A 21,748-nucleotide genomic window follows, 5' to 3' on the forward strand; every position below is an offset into this window, starting at 1 on the left:
TCTATATTCATGGGTACATGGGTAGCTCAGTGGGTTAAGCCTCTGCCTTCAGCTCAGGTCATGATCTCAGCTCAGGGTCCTGGGATCAAGCCCCGCATTGGGCTCTCTGGTTAGCTTGGAGCCTGCTTCCCCCTCTCTCTCTGCCTGCCTCTCTGCCTATTTGTGATCTCTCTCTCTCTCTCTCTCTCTCTGTGCCAAATAAATAAAAAAAAATCTTAAAAAAAATTTTTTTTCTATATACTCTTGTAAGAGATATTGTTGCCATAGTTTCTTTAGTAATGAGATATATATTTATATATGCATACTCTATCACCAATTAATCTCAAATATCTACTAGCTTGATAAGTTTTAAGGTCACCCACCTGCCAAGTGTAATCCTTTAAAATTACTGAAGGCATTGGAATTACAAGGAGATTCTGAAGAATAAATGCAGCCTAGGAAAAAAAAAAAGAAAAGAAAAGAAAATGTCAATACTGCCACCTTGTTGTCATCTCCAAAATAACCAATATATTGAAATTTCATAATAAAAAACATATCACTGGGCAACAATACATGCTAAGACATCACTATGAGAACTGCTTAGCTCACTCCTATTTCATAATTTTATTTTCCCAAAAAATGATCTATAAAATATAAACTTTTGTGACAGGGGTTAAGAAATACACTTTCATGTTTCTATTATTCCACATACACATGTACCCTGTTCTCTCTCTCTCCCCCCTTTTCCCTCTCATCCAAGCTCCTCTCAGTAAGAGGCCTAACTAGAAATACAAACCACAAATGTCCAACTTTATCTTCTACGTCCTGAAGATGGTCAAATTGAATAATCCTAGCGGTATGAACACTGATCATCTATACAGTGAAGATGACGATATGAGGGTGAATAACAGGGCTAACAGAGGGGACCCAAGAGTGAAATTTTCAACTACCTTAATTGTTAAGTCAACAGATGTCTTTAAAGTTGGCAAATCAAGAAGAAACTAAAGTTTAAGCATTACCACTAAAAAACAAGTAACTATAGGATTTGGATTTTGGAATGGAGAACCAGCAAATTGTGAGCCCTGGAGCTCCTGTTTCCTCCATAAGCCTCTAATCACTGTTTCATTACTGTTTTTAAAAATATTGGCATTAATCACCATTTCAAAGCAGCAATGACAGAAAACCACAAATTATTTAGAAAGAATTAAAACGGGGATTTTTTTCCTCTTAGGTCATGTAACTACTACAGAGTATTGTGACAGTCATGCATCCAATTTAAGCTTTATAGATATTACTTACACACTGAGGAACAGAAAAGTAATTTTTTTTTCTGTGAACTACTTTTCAATGTGTAATAATATAGAAGAGTTTGTATAAAATACAGCAAATTCAGCTTTGATCTTATCAAAATAAAGGACGCCAGTATTTACTGTGAATTAGTTATCTTTTTTATTCTCTGATAGCATTTCATTTGGGTGTTTCTGCAGGGACAAAAGATCAGTGGGTGATCAGTCCACAGTGCTGAACAGAGGGTACAGTTTATAAAGACCATCGTAACAAATCTCTGCGGCTGAACGGGGAGATGGTGCTAAAGACAGGCGTACCTCCCGGCGCACCATACTACACTCCGACTGATCCAGAAGAATGTTCACCACCGTTCCCCAGAGCCCACCAGAAATGTTTTGACAACTGTTTGCCAAAGCCATACAGCCAGTTTCAAGGGTGGTCAGTGCTGATCCTAATCCCAGCGAAGTGAACCTCACCTGTTCAAATGAAAGTAAAATTGTCAAATCAAAGAACCCAATTCCCTAACATAAATTCTTAATTTTACATAAGATATCATACTTTTACGACACTGATGATCCTAAGTTATAAAAGGCACTTACAGAAAATAGTGCTCTATAAATTTATGAATGAATTAAAATCCTATTCCACAATTCAAACAAGCAGATGTCATAGAAAATCAAAACCAGGTATAAATAAGAATAAAAATAATAGCTCACAAACCTCTTTCAAGAGAAAGCATCAGGTGCTTACATATATTTTATGAACATGATTCCTGTTTATTCCTTACTTTTAAGAGGTTATCTATTATTTTGTTCTACCATCCTTAAGTTATTGGTGTTTCTTCTACATGACTTTACTTTTTTGAAATTTCTTAAAAAAAAAAACTATCTTTTTATAAAGCATTTAGTATTTTCTCTAAAATTACTATAAAAGAAAAATGTTTCAAATAAGATTGATGAGGTATATGTTTACCATAGTTCCACTGCTGCTCAAGCTATGCATTTTGGTTCACTTCTGAATTCTGATTCTAAAATAGTTTCACTGATAGCTACAGGGTAACAAAAAATAATGTAGTCATAACATGTTCAAGCAACAAGTCCAATATGTATAAAGAATGGAACCTCTACATCAGATCCAATAGTGTTTCTAAAAATCAAGATTTTCAGTGGAATAGAATATAATCATTGCTTGCTTGAAATTAATTATATTTCATAATTAAATTATGGTGCCCATAGTTAACAGTACTGTATTATATACTTAAATATTTGCTAAGAGGATGAATCTTAAGTTCAGTGTTCTGATCATAAAAATAAACAACATAGAGGACAGGAGTCAACTTTTGTAGGCGAAGGATATGTTTAAAACACCGATTGTGGTAATGATTCCAGGGTGTTCACTTACCTCCAAATTCCTGAATCTGTACGCATTAAATACGTATAGCTTTTTGTATGTCAATCATACCTCAATAAAGTGGTTTTTAAGAAAAGAGGTAAGTGGACAAATGGCTAAAACTGGAAATTTTATTAATATAAAATTTTGTACTGCAATGGTATTATTTTATTAAATGACACACAAATGTCATTTAGCAGCTCTCCTTCTAGACTTGAAAATGGCTAGGCTTCTCCATTAATTTTTCACTGTTCTAAACATGAAAGATTCTATGATCCTTTCTCTTTTTCTATTTTTAATCTATACTTTAATGAATTTCACTGAGAAGGGTCTGCTATGAACTGAACTATATCCCCTCTAAATTGGTATGTAAGCCCTAACCCCCAATGTACATAAATTTGATGATAGAACTTTTAGGAGGTAATTAAGGTTAAATGAGGTCTTAAAGGTAGGGTCCTAATCTGATAGGATTGATGGCCTTTTAAGAGGAGAAAGAAAGGAAAGGTCACTGAGTATACAGTGAGGAAGGCAGCTGTCTGAAAGCCAGAAAGAAGAGGCCTCACCAGAACCCAACCATGGTGACACCTTAATCTCTGATTTCCAGCCTCTAGAACTATGAGGAAATAAATTTCTGTGTTCCAAGTCACCTGTTATGTGTTATGGCAGCCCAAACTAAGATAGGGAGTAAATAGCTTAATATATAGTCACTAAAATAATCTCAGTTTGGAAAATATGAATTCACGTATATGCACATATTATTTTGTTTCATTTGTTTTTAATATAACAAATTTTTTTTTTCCTTCACACTGACCTCTGGGTCTCGATCAACCCATAATGGAATCAACCAAGCCAATCCTTGTTGAGTAGGACTATGCTCTTCACTGTGACTACCCAAAGGCAAGAACCAAAGTGACATCCACTCCTAGAATGAAAAAAAGGGAAAAGACAATTTAGGTAAGTTTCTAAGACTAAAACAGAGGAAGTTTAAATAACTGAATTTTTAAAAATCAAAATAAAGTTAAAATGTACTTAAGACTTGGCTTTCATTCAGTATTTAAGAAAAACAAGGTAAAAAAAAAAACCCACAAAAAAACAAAGATTCAGCTTCTTCCTAAAAAGTTAATTTTTCTTCAAAACTAATCCCCCCCATGATTTAGACAAAATGCAATTCTCTAGAGCACACAAATTTAAATAAAATTTCAAATAAAATTCAGATTTGCATAATACACAACTTCTAAGAAACATCTCAGTCAAAAATCATTTTTGTCTAAGAAGGAAAGGCAAAGAGACGTTTTCATGTAGGCTTGAAATGTGTGAGACACACACACTCCTTGTCTAGCAAGTGTTCAGAAGACAGCAGCTTTCAGTGCTCTCACCAAGTTCTGGGCCTGGGCCATCATCTCATGAGATAAGTGAAGCAAGCAAAGAATTGTGCTCTTTGTGACACCTTTTCCCATAAAGGACATAGCATTTCCACCACGCTCCACATAAAAAGAAGTAATGACCTGAAAAACAAGGATAAACAATGTCATGGTGGCTTTACTCTGAGTGGTACCTAAAAATAAACATGTAACTTTCTACTAACTTGTCTGATTTGAATCCTAACCACATAAAGTATATGTAACATTCTTACAGTTTACATATTTCAAAATGGTTAAGATGGTATATTTTAGGTTGCTACCACAATTAAATATTGTTAGTTTAAAATTTTCTCCCTTTGGAACTTATACAAAGATGTGTAGTATCCTCCTAGGAGACTTCTGTGATGCAGAATATGCTCACACATTTTTCAAATGTTACAGTATTCTTTAAGTAAAAGAGCTTATCAATATCTTATTGGAAAAATATACTTAGAAATTGCTACCCATATAAAACTTTGGGGGCGCCCAGGTGGCTCAGTGGGTTAAAGCCTCTGCCTTCAGCTCAGGTCATGATCTCAGGGTCCTGGAATCGAGGCCCACTTCAGGCTCTCTGCTGAGCAGAGAGCCTGCTTCCCCCCCACCCACCTCTCTGCCTACTTGTGATCTCTCTCTTTCTCTGTCAAAAAAATAAATAAAATATTTTTAAAAATAAAAATAAAAAAATAAAACTCTAATAGGGCGCCTGGGTGGCTCAGTCAGTTGAGTGTCTACCTTCAGCTCAGGGTCATGATGCCAGAGTCCTGGGATTGAGCCCCACAGTGGGCTCCCTGCTAAGTGGACCGTCTGCTTCTCCCTCTTCCTCTCCCCCTCACCTCACTCGTGTGCGCGCTCCCCCTCTCTCTTTCTCAGATAATAAAATCTTTTAAAAATTTTAAAAACAGGTGCCTGGGTGGCTCAGTGGGTTAAGCCTCTGTCTTCAGCTCAGGTCATGGTCTCAGGGTCCTGGGATGGAATCCCGCATCGGGTTCTCTGCTGAACAGAGAGCCTGCTTCCTCCTCTCTCTCTGCCTGCCTCTCTGCCTACTTGTGATCTCTCTCTCCGTGTCAAATAAATAAATAAAATCTTTTTAAAAAGAAAAGAAAATTTAAAAATTAGAAAACAAAACCCTACTATCAGGGCTAGGCAGATTTTCCAGAATTATGATTTAAATGTAAATGGTATTTTTTCCCACTTCTGAGCAATCTCAGATTTCTATTCCACATTTAAGAATATGTTCATTATTTAAATCATTGGCTCTCAACTTTTTCTCAACTCTCCCACATATCTGAAGGATTTGAAACATTTCCATCAATAACAACAAAAGAAATGTTTCTTATCTGAAGAAATATGCCTTAACTGACAAGTTAAGAATAGATAAGCGGAACCAGGTGACAGCAATTTAAGGAAAAGTCCTTCTACCTAATTTTTAAAAATCCTTTAAAATACATGACATACCCTTTTGGAACATTTCTGTGTAAATCATATATTGCCCCTCAAATTGGGATTCAATAAGTATTTGTTCACTGGCTGAACAAGAACCTTTATAACTTTTCAACTTTTTAAAAAAGATTTATTTATTTTAGAGTAAGAGAGTGTGCATGTGTGTGATGGGGGAGAGGCAGAAGCCAAAGGAGAGAGAGAATCTCAAGCAGATTCCACACTAAATGAAGAGCCCAATGAGGGGCTCGATCTCATGACCCTGAGTGCCCCACTTTTCAACTCTTAAACTAAAAAAAAATTTCAAAGTGACAAAAGATCATTTAAAATTCATAAAATTTTAGTAAAAAAGGAATGCTCACTATATATAGGTGCCAATACATTATAAAAGAAAAATACGTTTTGAGGCAAAACAATCAAAACTACTCGATATCTGGGGTGCTTCAGTGGATCAATCAGTTAAGTGACTACCTCTTGGTTTCAGCTCAGGTTATTATCTCAGAGTAGGGAGATGAAGGCCGGCATTAGGCTCAGCACTGAGTGTGGAGCCTGCTTAAGATTCTTTCTCTCTCCCTCTGCCCATCCTCCCCCACTCCTGGGCTCTCTTAAGAAAAAACAATAATTTTTTTTTAAATGTTAAAAACTTGTTATCTGACCAATACAATAAAAAGTACTCCCAAGCCTCTGAGTGTGTTGATTCATCACAGCATCCTCTGAAGTAAGTCCTTTTGTCTTAAAACAGAGACTACTTTCTAGTTTAGGATTTTTTTTTTCAGCTCGTACAGCAGATGATTTTAAAAAGACAACATAAATCACAAATGTTAAGGTACAGCTTATTGAACAAAAGCAATTTATTTGAAGATGATTTGGGATCTGTAAACTACATGAGAATTTTCATAAACCAAAAAAGTGTATATTATGTCTGAAAAATAAAATGAAATTGTCCAGCAGTTAAAAACTATAGGGGATGGGCTCTGCTCTACTACTCCTTCCTCATGTGTAGATTTGAAATTTTTCATAATTAAAAGTTGAAAACTGTAAAGGACTATCTTAGAACTAAGACACCAGAATGACCAGTTATTATTATCTAAGTATTATTATTCTCTAAGTCACTGGAGATAACTATATTGTGGTTTCATGCCTACATGGTAAAGGACAAGCCAAGGCCTTTAGTACTATCTCCTTTCAATCAGACCTTTCTGTCAGACCCATGGAATTATATTCTGTATATCTGGTTTTAAGGATTTAATTATCACGGTCTATTCACCTATCTTAATGTATCATGCTTGGTTTAAAAGCTTCATTTCTCAACCACTAAAAGCAAATATTCCCATTCAAATTTCACTGGGCAGAAATAAAATACCTACATTAGAAATACAGCTCCCTTCTGTAAAGGAATCGGCTTTAGTGAGAAACTACATAGCAAGTCATCTGGACCAACAATGACTTTGTTTCAATGTGTATTTTCTTAAGATTTATTTATTTATTTATTTGACACAGAGAGAGAGAGAGATCACAAGTAAGCAAAGTGGCATGTGGAGGGGGGCGCAGAGGGAGGGAAGCAGGCCCCCCGCTGAGCAGAGAGCCCGATGCGGGGCTCCATCCCAGGACCCTGCGATCATGACCTGAACTGAAGGCAGAGGCTTAACCCACTGAGCTACCCAAGGGCCCCTCAATATGTATTTTCATAAGCCTTACTTCATTCTTTAAAAAATACACTTAACCAGTAGTAAAATAAATAAATGTAGATGTTTACTAATTATGTAACTATGCAAAAGGACCCAAGGAAGATTTAATGGGTCTCTGCCACAATGTCTGACAAAACTGACAGATATCTCATTATTTTCCTGTCACTTAATGTGAAGACAAAAAGATTTTCTTCCCAAGACATTGTATAAAACATGTTTATACCAAATCAAGATTTGTTAAGCAAGTTTTTCTTAACTGTGGAACATTATAAAACAGGGATTGTACTTTTTATCTCTTCCTTAGCTTATACGCTGTGTTGATTTTTATTACCTCAAAGACAAGTGACCTTAGAATGGCATTACTGCCGTTTGCCTCGACTTCTCACCTAGAACTAAGACGACATTTTATTCTCTAATACCAAGAAAGCTCATTTTAATTTCTGGTATTTGAAACATGAGGTGTGATCTGAAATCTCTCCTCTTACACAATTTAAAAAAAAAAAAAAAAAGCACTCCGGGTAGTTTCCAGATATAAATAATGTTAGCACTTAAGTTCTTCAGTCACTGCTGTGGCAGACCCACACACACCCCTGATCTTAAACAGATAAAAATTACTGGACAAATCACGTAACACATAATGCTGTAAATTAGGTACTTCATATTGAGTTATACTGAAATACATTAGAGGATCTGAGTTTTCAAAAACTACTGTGGTAAGGTCTCTAAGCTAATATAACCATTCTCAAAATACAAACATTTCTGGACATGTTGAAGTTTGGGAAAACTATCAGTGTATATTTCTTTAGTATTTATAATTATCTAAGAAAAAGAATTTTATTAAAATGGCTACACTAAAATTCATATTAAATTCTATACTACAGCTAAGAGTATTTAGGATTGGGCGCCTGGGTGGCTCAGTGGGTTAAAGCCTCTGCCTTCGGCTCAGGTCATGATCCCAGGATCCTGGGATCGAGCCCCGCATCGGGCTCTCTCCTCAGCAGGGAGCCTGCTTCCTCCTCTCTCTCTCTGCCTCCTTCTCTGCCTACTTGTGATCTCTGTCTGTCAAATAAAATAAATAAAATCTTTTTTTTTAAAAAAAGACTATTTAGGATTTAGGATTTTTAAATCTTTTTAACAAAACAAGATGTACTTTTGGGAAAAATTCTAGGTAACATCATCTGAAACATGGCTTACAGCTAAATATACATCACCTAAAGCATGATTTAATAATGAAAGCAATCAATAATGAAATATTGATGTAATAATTAAACAGTGGCCCATACAAACTAAAGCAGACACACAACCAAAGAGACCAGTCAGTCACTCTTTACTGAGATTACATGTCTAGAAGATAAGAGAAGACCTCCTTAAGGAAGGCAAAGAAGTGAAATCTTAAAATTTGTGTACAGATTGCCATCTGAAAGAGAGAAGAAACTGTATGAATAGACTTTTTAAATAAACATTTTTTTTTTTTTTTGGACAGAGAGAGACACAGCAAGAGGAAACACAGCAGAGGAAGTGGGAGAGAGAGAAGCAGGCTCCCCGCAGAGCACATAGCCCAATGTGGGGCTTGATCCCAGGACCCTGGGATCATGACCTGAGCCAAAGGCAGAAGCTTAATAACTGAACCACCCAGGTGCCCCAAAAATAGACTTTTTATTTAGTGAAAACAGACAAATAAAATGAAAACTTCAGAGATATGGGAAAAAATTAAAACAAATGTAAGATTCAAAATCCAAGATTACAAAGAGCCAATATGCACTTGAAAAGGCTTGGGTTGAAAGGTTTCTGTCTGCACAGGATAATCTGCTGGTAGGTAGACAGCTGGACCACAAGCAGGTGTGCGGCATGGAAAGGAATAGGAAGTTATTGAGACAAGTTGGTCAAAACATCCCATGTCTAGAATGCCCATCACTATCAATCAGTTCAGTCATCTTTCCAAATCTGTCCACCGCCGCCTCTAAGAGACTTTCCTGACATCCTAATAGTTAAAAGATCCCAACCTCTGACTATCATCTCTGGCTATCACTGAAAGTTCAAGACAAGCAATGCTGACAGATCTGGTCAATAAGGAAACAACAAGCTGTTTTTAGAGTCAGACAGTGTATTAGTCACATAAAATAGCAAAAGCAATAGTAGCCAAAGGTGCCAGCTCCCAGTCCTTACAGGCGGACACAGAAACAGAGGCGCCTGACAACAGCAATGTGGACAGGGCGCTCCGCTGTGGCAGCGCTCAGGCCCCGCTCATGGCCTGTGGCTGTTCCCTAAGGGAATGGAGGCAGAGAGCCCAGTCATCAGAACCCAGGAGGCAAGAAGAAACGGGCACAATGCAGACATCCCTATAGAGAGCAAAGCAAGTAAGAAACGGTCTCGTAGCAGTTCCTTGCAAGCCTCATGTTCTCATGTTCCAGAATAATCACAGGATCTTTTTCAAGACTTAGATCAACTATGATTAAGCCCTGCCTTGGCGGACTGCACGCAGAAATGCAAGGCTGGGAGGAGCCCTGGTGAAGCTCTTCTCTTACAGAACCGTGCACAGTTCTATCACTGCTATATATATTACATCATATTAAAACTATAGTGCCCTAAGTGATAAAAATGGGACACACCATAATGTGTGAAATAACATTAAGGTCATGCTTATTAGAAGTAATGACAGCTAAAAATACTTGAAAAAAGCTTTAAAAAAAAATTAGTGAAATAAGACTCCATCTTAAAATATTGGAAAAAACAGGACACTTGGGTGGCCCAGTAGTTTAAGCGACCAACTCTTGGTTTTCCCTCAGGTCGTGATCTCAGGATTATGAGACTGAGTTTTACACTGGGCTCCACCCACCCCCAGCACAGAGTCTGCTTGGGACGCTCGCTCGCTCGCTCTCTCGAGGCACCCCTGGAATAAATAAATAAATAAATCCTTTCTTTAATTAAAAAGATTTTCAGAAAAAGAGCCATATTTTAAACCCAAAGGAGAAAGAAATAAGCATAAGCAGAAACTAATAAAACAGTGAAAAACTTTTTAAAGGGAGGATCAACAATACCAAAATTCATTATTTGAAAAAAATGATAACAATAAAACATAAATCTACCCGTAAGACTAATCAAGAAAACTAGAGGGAAGGAATAATTAATACCTGGAATGAAACAGGACCTCATTGTATATCTGACATATATTTAAAGAATGAGCTGACGGATGGATAATTTTAGAGCTATAATTCAAAAATTTACATAAAATTCTAGAAAAACATAATTTACTGATGCAAAAAAATAAAACTCTCAAAATTCTAGATTTAAATTCATTTTTCATTCTATTCATTTAAAATCTTCTCCAAAAGAAAACTCTAGGTCTGACTGCTTCATCATCAAATTCTACTAAACATTTAAGGAAGAAATACCACCAATTCAAATCAACTATTCTAAATGGAAAAAAAGGTACATAAAATTTATATATAGATGGCGGGCTAATTTTGATATTGAAGCCTGACAAAAAGGGGTGCCTGGGTGGCTCAATCACTTAAGCCTCTGGCTTGGGCTCAGATCATAATCCCAAGATCCTGGGATCAAGCCCCACCATTGGACTCCCTGCTCAATAGGGACTCTGCCAGCCACTCCCCTTGCTTGTGCACAGTGCACTCTCTCTGGTACATGGGGCACTCTCCCTCATTCATTCATAAATAAATAATAAATAAAGTTTTATGAGAAAGAAGACATGCAATAATTCTAAAAGCACCCTCTGCATTAGAAAATTAGAAGAATTCTAAAAACATTAATAAACCAAATCTCTTGATACACAAAGGAATCATATGTCGTAATCTAAGTTGAATTCTCCCAGAAATGCAAGGTTACTTAACATTTTTAAATGGATCCACTGCATCCACCACCTTAATAGGATACAGGAGAAAAATCCTGTCTATCTTAAAACATACAGAAAAAGCACTATACATCTATGATTAAAAAAAAAAAAAAAACCCACTTAGCAAAATAGGACTAGAAGGAAACTTCCTTAATCTTATTTCTCTTTAATTGAAAAAATTACCATAAACAGCATGATGATGAAAAGGTGAAAAATTAAAGGCCTTTACTTTAATTTTGTAGATAAGGATTGCTGGGTTTATGGTTAATATTAAAAAAAAAAAACAATTAATTTCCATATATTCAACAATACTTAGAAAGGAAAATATCAAAAAGTCTGTTCACTAAGAGATGAAGCAGGATTCACTGAAGCAGGATCCAAAATTGTTCTAAATTAGAATAAGAAAATCCAGGGGCGACTGGGTGGCTCAGTGGGTTAAAGCTTCTGCCTTCGGCTCAGGTCATGATCTCAGGGTCCTGGGATCAAGCCCCGAATCAGGCTCTCTGCTCAGCAGGGAGCCTGCCTCCTTCTCTCTCTCTCTGCCTGCCTCTCTGCCTACTTGTGATCTCTCTGTCAGTCAAATAAATAAGTAAAATCTTAAAAAAAAAAAAAAAGAAAAAAAAAAAAAGAAAATCCAAATGTCCTTCAATACTGTAGTGCTGAATAGTAGAGAAAAATAAATTAAACCAACTCTACCTACAGGCAGCAGAATGAATAAAGAAAGCAGTCATGATTCCATTTTACTAAATTTTAAAAATCAGGAATTGTTGTAAATACGAACACATAATTAAGCAGCAGACTACCAAGAAATGTAAACAAGCGTTTACCATAAAACTCAAAGTTTTATGTTTTTAGTTTTTAAAAACAAAGTTTTTAGTTTTCCTTTCAGGAGAGGAGCAGAGACAAACATTCCCAAGGTGCTGGCTATGTGCTATTTTTAGATCAGGAGTGATTCACTATGCAACACCTGAACTATATATTTATGTTTTCTCCACATAAGTGTTGTATTTCATAAATATAAAAAGGACAAATAACATAAGTGAATAAATAAATTACCCTAATGAGAGGACTTGAATGTAGGCCCTAGTCTTCTTGAAAATGAGTGTATCCTGAAAGTGATCTTACCTATCTATTAATAAAAATCACTAAAACATTTAGCCATTATAAGGAATCATACAAATGCTGAATAATCACCTGCATTAAATACAGTGATACATATAATTCACTTAACATTGTGCCTGTCACAAAGGGAGTGATCAATCAATCAATACTACAATACATAGTAAATAGCTCTTCTTTGGGAGTTCTAATTCTGGTTGTTATAGTCACTTACAATGTTTACTTACTTCAAGGAGGCCTGATAAGTACTTAACACAAATTTCAAATGGCTTTGTGAGAGGAGAATGGGAGCTCCATCCCGGAGATGCGGTGAGATGGGCCATCCCTCGTAAGGTCCTCTCGAGAGATGGCAGGCCATAGAAGTGAGGAGCATCTGTGACTCTCAGACACTGGAGCAGTTTAAGAGCCAGCTGCGTTTGGAAGACATAAAAAAGCTCCAAGCACTTCCTGTGTATGTAAAGGAGGGAAAAAAAATCAATGAGAGAACAAGTGTGATGAGCCTAATAGGTTAACTTATTGGTAGTAGAGGGTTACTAACAACTTCCCACATCAGGAAAGTATGAACCAGGAGAAATGGCAGTCTCAAACAAGATTTTTCAAGGAAAACACAGTTAAAATACCACCTAGGGTCTATGACATCTTTGAAAAGTACATAAATGGATATTGGTATTAGCACCCAAAAATAAAATTTTAAAGTTGGAATGGAAAATTAAATGCATACTTTAAATGCCTTTAATTGACAGACATTAAATCTATACTTTTAATCATTAGATAAAAAAGTGAATTTTTAATTAGCTGAAATTGTTTTCCCCAGAAAGCTAAAACAAAAAGTTTTAATGAGTTTTGACACATAATTTAAAGGTAACTGTCAGAAACAGAACAATCGAGAGAACATTTTTTATTAGAAAACAAAATCCCTAAAACTAATAAGTAGGCATGGATACAAAGATGAAACTGCTAGAAGGAATATCATTGTCTAACAAAGCACTGAATAAAATCTGAAATTTCCTCAGTTTTTTTACATTCTAAAATTGACAACTACTGCCTATACTTTTACCCATTGCATCACAGTCTCATAGGTGTGATTTAAAGATCATACAATCATAGTTGTATGATTTAAAGATCCTAATTTTTATATACCCGCCATCCAGGTGTTTTTGAAGTTTCAGAAACACACAGAACTCATACCAAAGCCTAAAAGTTATTTGTGTAAATTCATATACCTCATGAGTCAATAACAAAGTACAGCTGAACCTTGAATGACATGGAGGTTAGGGGCATTGACCCCCATGTGCAGTCAAAATCCTCATATACTTTTGACTCTCCAAAAAGTCAACAAATAGCCTTCTGATGACCAGAAACCTTACTGATAACATAGTTAATTAACATATATTTTATATGTGATATGTTATTATAAACTGTTTTCTTATAACAACTAGAGAAAAGCAAACTAGAGAAGAGAAAATTTTTTTTGTAAGTAAGCTCCATGCCCAACATGGGACCTAAACTCATAACCCTAAGATCAAAAGGCACATGCTCTACTGACTGAGACAGTCAGGTACCCCAAGAAAGGAAAATATTATTAAGAAAATCATAAAAGAAAATACATGTGTAATACTATACTGTATTTATCCCCCAAAAATCCATGTATATGTGGACCCACATAGTTCAAACCTGTGTTGTGCAAGGATCACTTGTAATTAACAGTATTAAAAACAGTATTCTGGTTTTTTAAAAGATTTTATTTATTTGAGAGAGAGAGAGAGCAAGCATAAGTTGGTGGGGAGGGATAGAGGCAGAGGAAGCAGCAGGCTCCCCAATGAGCAAGGAGTCCGATGTGGGGCTCAGTCCCAGGACCCTGAGATCACGACCTGAGCAAAAGGCAGATGCTTAACTCACTGAGCCACCCAGGCACCCCTGTTCTTCTGTTTTTTAAATTAACATAAAAGTCATACTCATTGTCTGCTCCTTTTATCTTAACTACTCCCAAAGAAAAACTATACCATGAAAGGGAATGGTGCCTCCACAAAGATCTAAGCAAGCCGGTTGAACCTGGCACAGCTGCCATCAATTCCCTCTACTAGTCCCTGTACCTTCCCCAAGCTCCAGACCCAGCTGGCCTCATCCTCCCTATGCAAGTTCCTCTCAATAGCCAAAGAACATTCACCCGAGGAAGAGTCCATAGTACTTTGAGTCTTTCTCAAAGTCTAGCCCACAGGACTATCTATGGCATTTATTTAATATGTAGATTCCTGAGCTACTGATCTTAATATTTTAATAAGCCCACCTCAAAAGAGTCTATACACATTCCAGAGTCTACCACCAATGGATTCATTTTGTTCTTGTCTTCAGTACTTCATTGACACACAAATGCATAAGGTAAAATTCATAAATCTTATAAATACACTACAGGATGGTTTACCTATGTATATAATCACATAATCACCAAGCAAAATAACATATATAACATTCTCAGCGCCTCAGAAGGTTCCTAGGTGACCCCGTGTAGTGAAATTTTTATTGACTTGTATTCTAAATTCACTAATCCTCTTTTATACTGTGTCTAGTTGGCTAAGCCCATGCAATAAATTCTTTAGAAACTGTATTTCTCAGTAGCAGAATTAGTATTTAGTTCTTTTTTGCAGTTTCGCTTTCTCTGCTATTGATGTTCCACATATTTTTACTTATCTTGTCCATCTTCTCATCTAATATCTATTACATTTATATTGAAAATTTTATAATAACAGCTTTAAAGTTCCTCTAATATTGACATTTGTGAGTGTTTCTAACGACTTTTTTCTCTTAGTTACATGAGACATTTTCTTACTTCTTTATATTCTCTCCATTTGTGACTGTATGTCAAGTATTTGTATACAAGAGCTACTGAAAGCAAAGTACCTAACAGTTTCTCAGAGAAAAGTCTTGCCATTTGGTCACAAGATGTGGTTAGGAGGCTGCTCTTTGAGATCTAGCCAGGTGTTGAGCTGAATTAGGGTTGTTTTGACACTTTAGCATGTTTCAGATGTTTCATGTGTGTGGGATCAGTCCTTCCATCTAGCAGAGATTTGGGATCTGAGCACAGGAAGACCTTATCAGATAAAAAAACTTTCATACATCAAAGGACACTATCCAAAGAGTGAAAACACAGCTCACAGAATGGAAGAAAACTTTGCAAATCATATTTGATAAAAGACTGATGTCCGAGGGCGCCTGGGTGGCTCAGTCCGTTAAGCAGCTGCCTTCAGCTCAGATCATGATCCCAGGGTCCTGGGATCCTTTTTACCTTAACCACTCCAAAAGAAAAACTATACCATCAAAGGGAATGGTACCTCTGCAAATATCTAAGCAAGTCAGCAGGGCCCCACATTGGGCTCCCTGCTCAATGGAAATTCTCCCTCTTCCTCTGCCTGCTGCTCTGCCTGCTTGCGCTATGTCTCTGACAAATAAATAAATAAATAAATCTTTAAAAAAAAAAAAAAAAAGACTGATGTCCAGAATGACTCAAAAACAACAACCCAGTATAAAAACAGGCAAAGGACTTGAGCAGACATTTCTTCAGAGAAGATAACAAATAATCATTAAGCACATGAAAAGATGCTCAGCATCATTTCTCATTAGGGAAATAGAATCAAAACCAAAATGATTGTAGTTTACACCAGAAGGATGGCCATAGTAAGAAATGTTAGGGTAGATGCCGAGAAATTAGAACACTCGCACATTGCTGGTGGCAATGTAAAATGGTATAGCCGCTATGGAAAACAACTGGCACTTCCTTGAAGAAGTAATCACAGAGTTACCTACCATACGAACCAGAAATTCTGGTTCTAAGTAGGTACTGGAGACTTAAAAACGTGTGTTCACATAAAACTTGTACACAAGTGTTCATAGCTGTACTATTCATAATAATCAAAGATAGAAACAACTTACATGTCCACCAACAGAAAAATGGATAAACAGAATGTGGTATATCTGTACATGGAACATTAATCAGCCATAGGAAGAAGCAAGCACTGTTATGGGCCATCACAGCAATGGACCTTGAAGACACAATGTGGAATCAGACACAAAAGGTCACATATGTCTGATTCCATTTATAAAAAATATCCAGAATAAGCAAATTCAGAGAGACGAAAGATTAGTGGTTGCCAAAGGCTTGGATAAGGGGTGAAGGAGGAGGAACTGCTTAAAGGGTACCAAGTTTCTTTTCAGAGTAATGAAAATATTCTGGAATTAAATACTGACAGTTGAACAACATTGTGAACATATTAAAAACCACAAAAGTATACTTTAAATGGTTAAAATAGTAAATTTTATCCAATTAAAAAAAATTTAAGTCCAAATTATAGATACACACTTGAAAATCATCTATGTAAAAACAGTCATAAAGCCACAGAAATGGGTATAATTGCTCAGAGAATTAAGAGAGGATCAAGACCTAAAACCTAGAAAGAGCAAAATACTGTGTGTGTGTGTGTGTGTGTGAAATAACAGTCTATACCAGAGATTCCACTGAAATAAAAACAAACAGACCACAACTGACTATTACTGAATTCCTTCTTCCTTGATTTGAAACAAATAAAAAGTAATATTCTTTGGCAATCAAAAGGAAACTAGGTTCTTCATCAATGTCCCCAAATCTTCAATGACAAACGGTACCTGTCCGTAACTGCAATGAAACTGAGCAGCAGTGTATTGAAAAGAGCAATCAGTTCTTTCTGGAGCTGTTGCCTGACAGCAGTCCGGATGTCATCCGTTTCCTCTCGTGCCTGTGACTCCGTCAGAACCAGCAGGTCTAATAGTGGGTTTGGACTCTAAAAAATAGTATTTGTAAAAAAAAAAATGTATTTACTCTCTAATTGATTTGTGGGTTGTTTTCTATAAAGATTTTTGTTACATACCACGTTCTGGACTACCTAAGAGTTATATTACCTAGCCAGTAGGTATTGGTCTGTAGTGCACTAATAGAGATGTTATGTTCTAAACTCAAAAGGTGCATCATATGTGATCTCGACAAAAAAAAGGCACATCAATTATAAAAAACTGAGTATAGGGGTGCCTGGGTGGCTCAGTCATTAAGCATCTGCCTTTGGCTCAGGTCACGATCCCAGAACCCTGGGACTGAGTCTCATGTCGGGATCCCTGCTCAGCGGGAAACCGCTTGCCCCTCTCCCACTCTCCCTGCTTGTGTTCCCTCTATCACTTTGTTTCTCTCTGTCAAATAAATAGATAAAATCTTTACCAAAAAAGAAAAAGAAAGAAAGGAAAGAAAACTGAGTATAATATGGAGAAGCACAAAGAGAAAAACAAAAACCACCCATGATCACACCTCACAGAGATAGTCACTATTAGTATACTGGTGCACACTATTCTTTTTGTGGCATATAAACACAATTATAATTCCATATTTTTTACGAAACTGAGACAAAGTGAAAAAAAAACACTACTGTTACCCCTTTTTTAACTTAATGTTATCAGTATTTCTTCAAAAAAATTATTTTAATATCTGATTATTTTTCAACCATAACGATTTACCACACCAAGTACTAAAGAATCAGTGATTTCTAATTTTACTGAGCTGTGCTGCAATGTTCAATTCTGATTATATCAGACATGTGAATTCTAAGCAATGATATTAAATCAAGTAGATTTAATTGTTTTAATGTCTTCAACATATATTGCCAAATTGCCTCTGCAAAATGTGTACCAATACAAATCACCAAGCAGGGTGGCAGAAGACCACAGCATCCACGCCAATGAGTAGCATTAATACGGATGCAATCCTTGTCAATTCAATAGGCTGCTAAATAAAACTAGAACTACTTAAATTTCTTCCTGCTTTCCAACTTTAAAAAATATATAGCTCAAGAAATATAGCATAATTATTTTTAATAATACTAAGAACAAAAAATGTTATATTAACAGACAGCATTAAAGATACATGGTGTAGTATCATCACCTATAGTATCACAGGCACTGTGCTAAAAAGGGAAAGAAAACAAGATTCTACTTTTTTACTAAACTGGAAGATGTGCATTTTCATATTTTACAGATGGTTAAACAGGGGTTTATGAAGAGGTTATATAACTTGTCCAAAGACATATGAATGAACAAAGCAAGGATTCAACCTGAGAATCACCTTACTTCAAAGCTAGTTAATATTCTGTCCCCCACATTATGTCATATCAATTCTGAAAATTACAACATACAAAAAGAGATAAAATCAAAATGTAATCACTGTTGTTATGAAATCGTTCACCTAAAGAACTCAATTCAAAAATAACTGCATTCTTTTTGTGGAAATGAAAAAAATGGGAAGAAAATTCTACATTGTTTGTATTATGCAGTACATACAGAATACTTCAATCAGGTACACACAATTATAAAGAAAACAACTGAAAAATTTTAGAAAGTACTGGGGACAGATGTTTTGCTTTTACCTTACTTTACTACATTTTACACCTAAGAAACATTTTTTCCCAGCTTTCTTTTCATCTTGAACAAGAAGTACCTCATTCGGATCAAATAAAATTACATAAAACATGACTATAACTTCTATGTTTTATATAGGAATAAAATAATCAAAATACACATTTAATAAAATCACAAAAATAAATATACATACTCCATAGTATTCTTAGACCCAAATAACAAAAGGCTGACTTATACCCACCTTCCCTCCAACTCCCATAAATACTGACAAAATAAGAAAGCTGTTTTTAATGTAACCTCCATCTTGGTAAAATATATTACAATCAGGAATGATTAACCCTGACATACCCATAAAAATTAAGTAGAAACTCCTGATTGATAGATTAATATTATAGTATGTATATGACTAAAACTAAGATTCTTCCTCCAAATTATCATTGTTAGTAGTTTGTTTATACTAGTACTTGCTGAGACAATTTTTCCCTTTCTAACACATCTTAGATACACATGTTAATATTAAGATTCAGTAAACCTCAGAAACATCACTTCTAAAACATGGGATGAATGACCATTCCTCATGCACAAGAAGGAAATATTCCTCTACCGATGCCTGCTGATCTCAAGTGCTTAATCAGACGTGAAGGTTTTGTCTTTAGACGTTAGTATTCAATCCCAATTTTAAACCAACTACCATTACCATTACTTTGTCACCGGCAACCTCCAAAAAGCAACAATTTCTACAATGATGGCTCATTTTCCTTATCCACACTCATCACATCCACTTTACCAGCCATCAACAAGAGGAGATGCAATGCACTCCACGAACTCTGAGTGCACAGGTGTCTGTGCGAGTCGGTCGACAAAGAAAGACATATGCTGTATAGTTCTGAATAGCCTCCCCCCGCCCCCGCCAAAAAAATTATGGCTCTACTTTTATGACCTTCCATCAAAAAACTCATTCTGAAAAGAAAGGTATTCAAACTCAGCACTTTCAGCTTATTTTATATATATTAACAAAAGCATCATTACATTAAAATGTAAAATTAATGTGGTGCCATAAATTCCTAAAGTGCCTAAACTGTAACAAATCAGTATTCTGAAAAAACATACACATTTTTCACAAGAGAAAGTTTCTCAGTCTTCCCTCGGTAAGTTAGCTGACTTCTCTTTACGCCTCCTATTCACATTCTGCCTGATCAAGTATTCAAATATTCTGCCTAATTTTACTAATTTTTGCCCTGGCTTTCATATACTTTTTCATTGTATGTCCATACATTGAAAACAATTCCTTTGGAAATACTATCTTACTGACCTTCTTAAATCATCTTTCACTTATTTTACCCATTTCAGATGATTAAAAGGCATTTCACTTTATTTTCAAGCTTCCTTTATATTGAATGTTACTCTTAACATAACACTTAATAATTTAATTCTTGTAGCACAACAAAGAGTAAACTCTCTTAATAGTGAATGCTTAGGTCCACTGCTCACCTTTTGTTCCCTCTATTGTTATTTTTAACACCAGTGATGATAATATATGAGACAAAGTAAAAGCTTTCCAAAGACAGCCTTAATACCATACAAAGTCAAATAAATATATTTAATTATGCCAAAAATCCTTCTCTGAAACTGCATTAAAATTACAATCATTTAGAATTTTGTAGAAATTTTATTTTAATTTCAAAACCATCAATAAATTTTTCAATATGCATCAGCACTTATGACATACTATAAAATTCATAATAAATGTGAAGTTTTAACTGTAGTTTCATAATTTAGGTAAATATGTTTTAATATGCATAGTTATTCCTACTGTATATACCACATGCAAAGTCTTCCAAGCTAACATTCAATTATTACACAGAGTTTCAAGAAAAGATTTACCTAAGCCCACTATAACTGCTTTACACAACCCAAAGTAACCATAACTCTCAGAATACAAGAAGTTTAACCTAAGGAGGAAACTGTTAAAAATTTTCTTTTTTTTAAAAAAGACTAAAAGGATTATGAAGTTATAAAATATTTACATATCAAAAATCGATTTATCAAAAAAAAAAAAAACCTCAGGAAAAATTTTGTAAGATTCTTTTAATATTTTAATATCCAATATCTGAAATATTTAAGCATGCCTAAAAGCTGAACAAGGAACTAGAGTGACATATGGTTTTACTATTTGCTTTATTAAAAATGGTCAGAAAATAACTGCCTCCAAATGCTTTGTTAATTTTTTTTAGTAATTAAATGATACAAGAAAATCAAAGTATAGTAAATACTGTACTTTGAAATCATCCTCAAGAACATAACAGGAGAGCAAAATTTCTAGGTCTGTGTATTCTGGGAGTTCAATCATCTTATTAAAGCTTCATTTATTAATTATTTACTTTAAGGAAATTTGTGCATCATCTCTCATTTGTGTTACAAATATTTTTCTCAGTTTATCGTGTCTTTTTAACTATATTTGAAGTATTTCTTGCCATACATACAGAAGCCAATAAAACTTACATATAAATACCCTCCCACTGGATAACAGTTTTGTTGTTAAGTTACACAAACTGAAAATAAAGTTAATCTGAAACAAAAAAGGGCAAGAGAAAAATATAAAAAATAAGGCTTATTAAAGAAAAACTTGCTATGACTTAAAAGTGCAGTTCTTCAGAAAACACAGGCATATCAAAAAACATAATACTAAATCCAATCACAAAGTCACGAAATATAAGACCTTGCTTATGGTATTTTGGACTTATTTTATATTCCTATCTGATCTACGCCTTTCATCTCCTAGCTTTTGCTAGTGATGCTATTTCTGCTTTTCATCTTTCACAACATTCAAATTGTAGTCCAGGACCATAATTTCCACACTTAGTCACAGTCCTATTGGTGTGTGTACGAGAGAGAAGGAGAGAGGGAAAGAAAGGAAGAGCTGCCTTCACCACCACCTCGCGCATCACCACTCTAGGCCAAGCTACCACCACCCTCCCCTGGGTTACTGCAGGCCTCCCAGCTTCCCCCCACGCCACCTGTGGTTCTAGAGACAGCTGCTACCCACAGTCTTCTTAAACTGACGTCACATCATGTAACTCTTCTGCTCAAAACCCTCCACCAGTTTTCTCTCTCATACATAAAAAAGCCTAATTTTTATATAGCCATCCATGGCCTACAAGGTTCTCTTT

General features: G+C 35.5%; 1 protein-coding gene across 1 annotated transcript in view; it reads right to left on the reverse strand.

Annotated features, from left to right (window-relative positions):
• Positions 1 to 21,748, reverse strand: part of RTTN (rotatin) — a 156,482-nt gene that overhangs the window by 71,082 nt on the left and 63,652 nt on the right. Inside the window, exons 27-32 of the mRNA XM_059409812.1 lie at positions 16,806 to 16,960; positions 12,377 to 12,596; positions 4,032 to 4,160; positions 3,467 to 3,577; positions 1,584 to 1,742; positions 363 to 434 (exon numbers count right to left, since the gene is read on the reverse strand). Coding sequence (XP_059265795.1) covers positions 363 to 434; positions 1,584 to 1,742; positions 3,467 to 3,577; positions 4,032 to 4,160; positions 12,377 to 12,596; positions 16,806 to 16,960 — 846 coding nt within the window. The remainder of the gene's footprint in view (positions 1 to 362; positions 435 to 1,583; positions 1,743 to 3,466; positions 3,578 to 4,031; positions 4,161 to 12,376; positions 12,597 to 16,805; positions 16,961 to 21,748) is intronic.

The sequence above is a fragment of the Mustela nigripes genome, chromosome 8 (assembly GCF_022355385.1).
Source record: "Mustela nigripes isolate SB6536 chromosome 8, MUSNIG.SB6536, whole genome shotgun sequence".
Taxonomy (NCBI): domain Eukaryota; kingdom Metazoa; phylum Chordata; class Mammalia; order Carnivora; family Mustelidae; genus Mustela; species Mustela nigripes.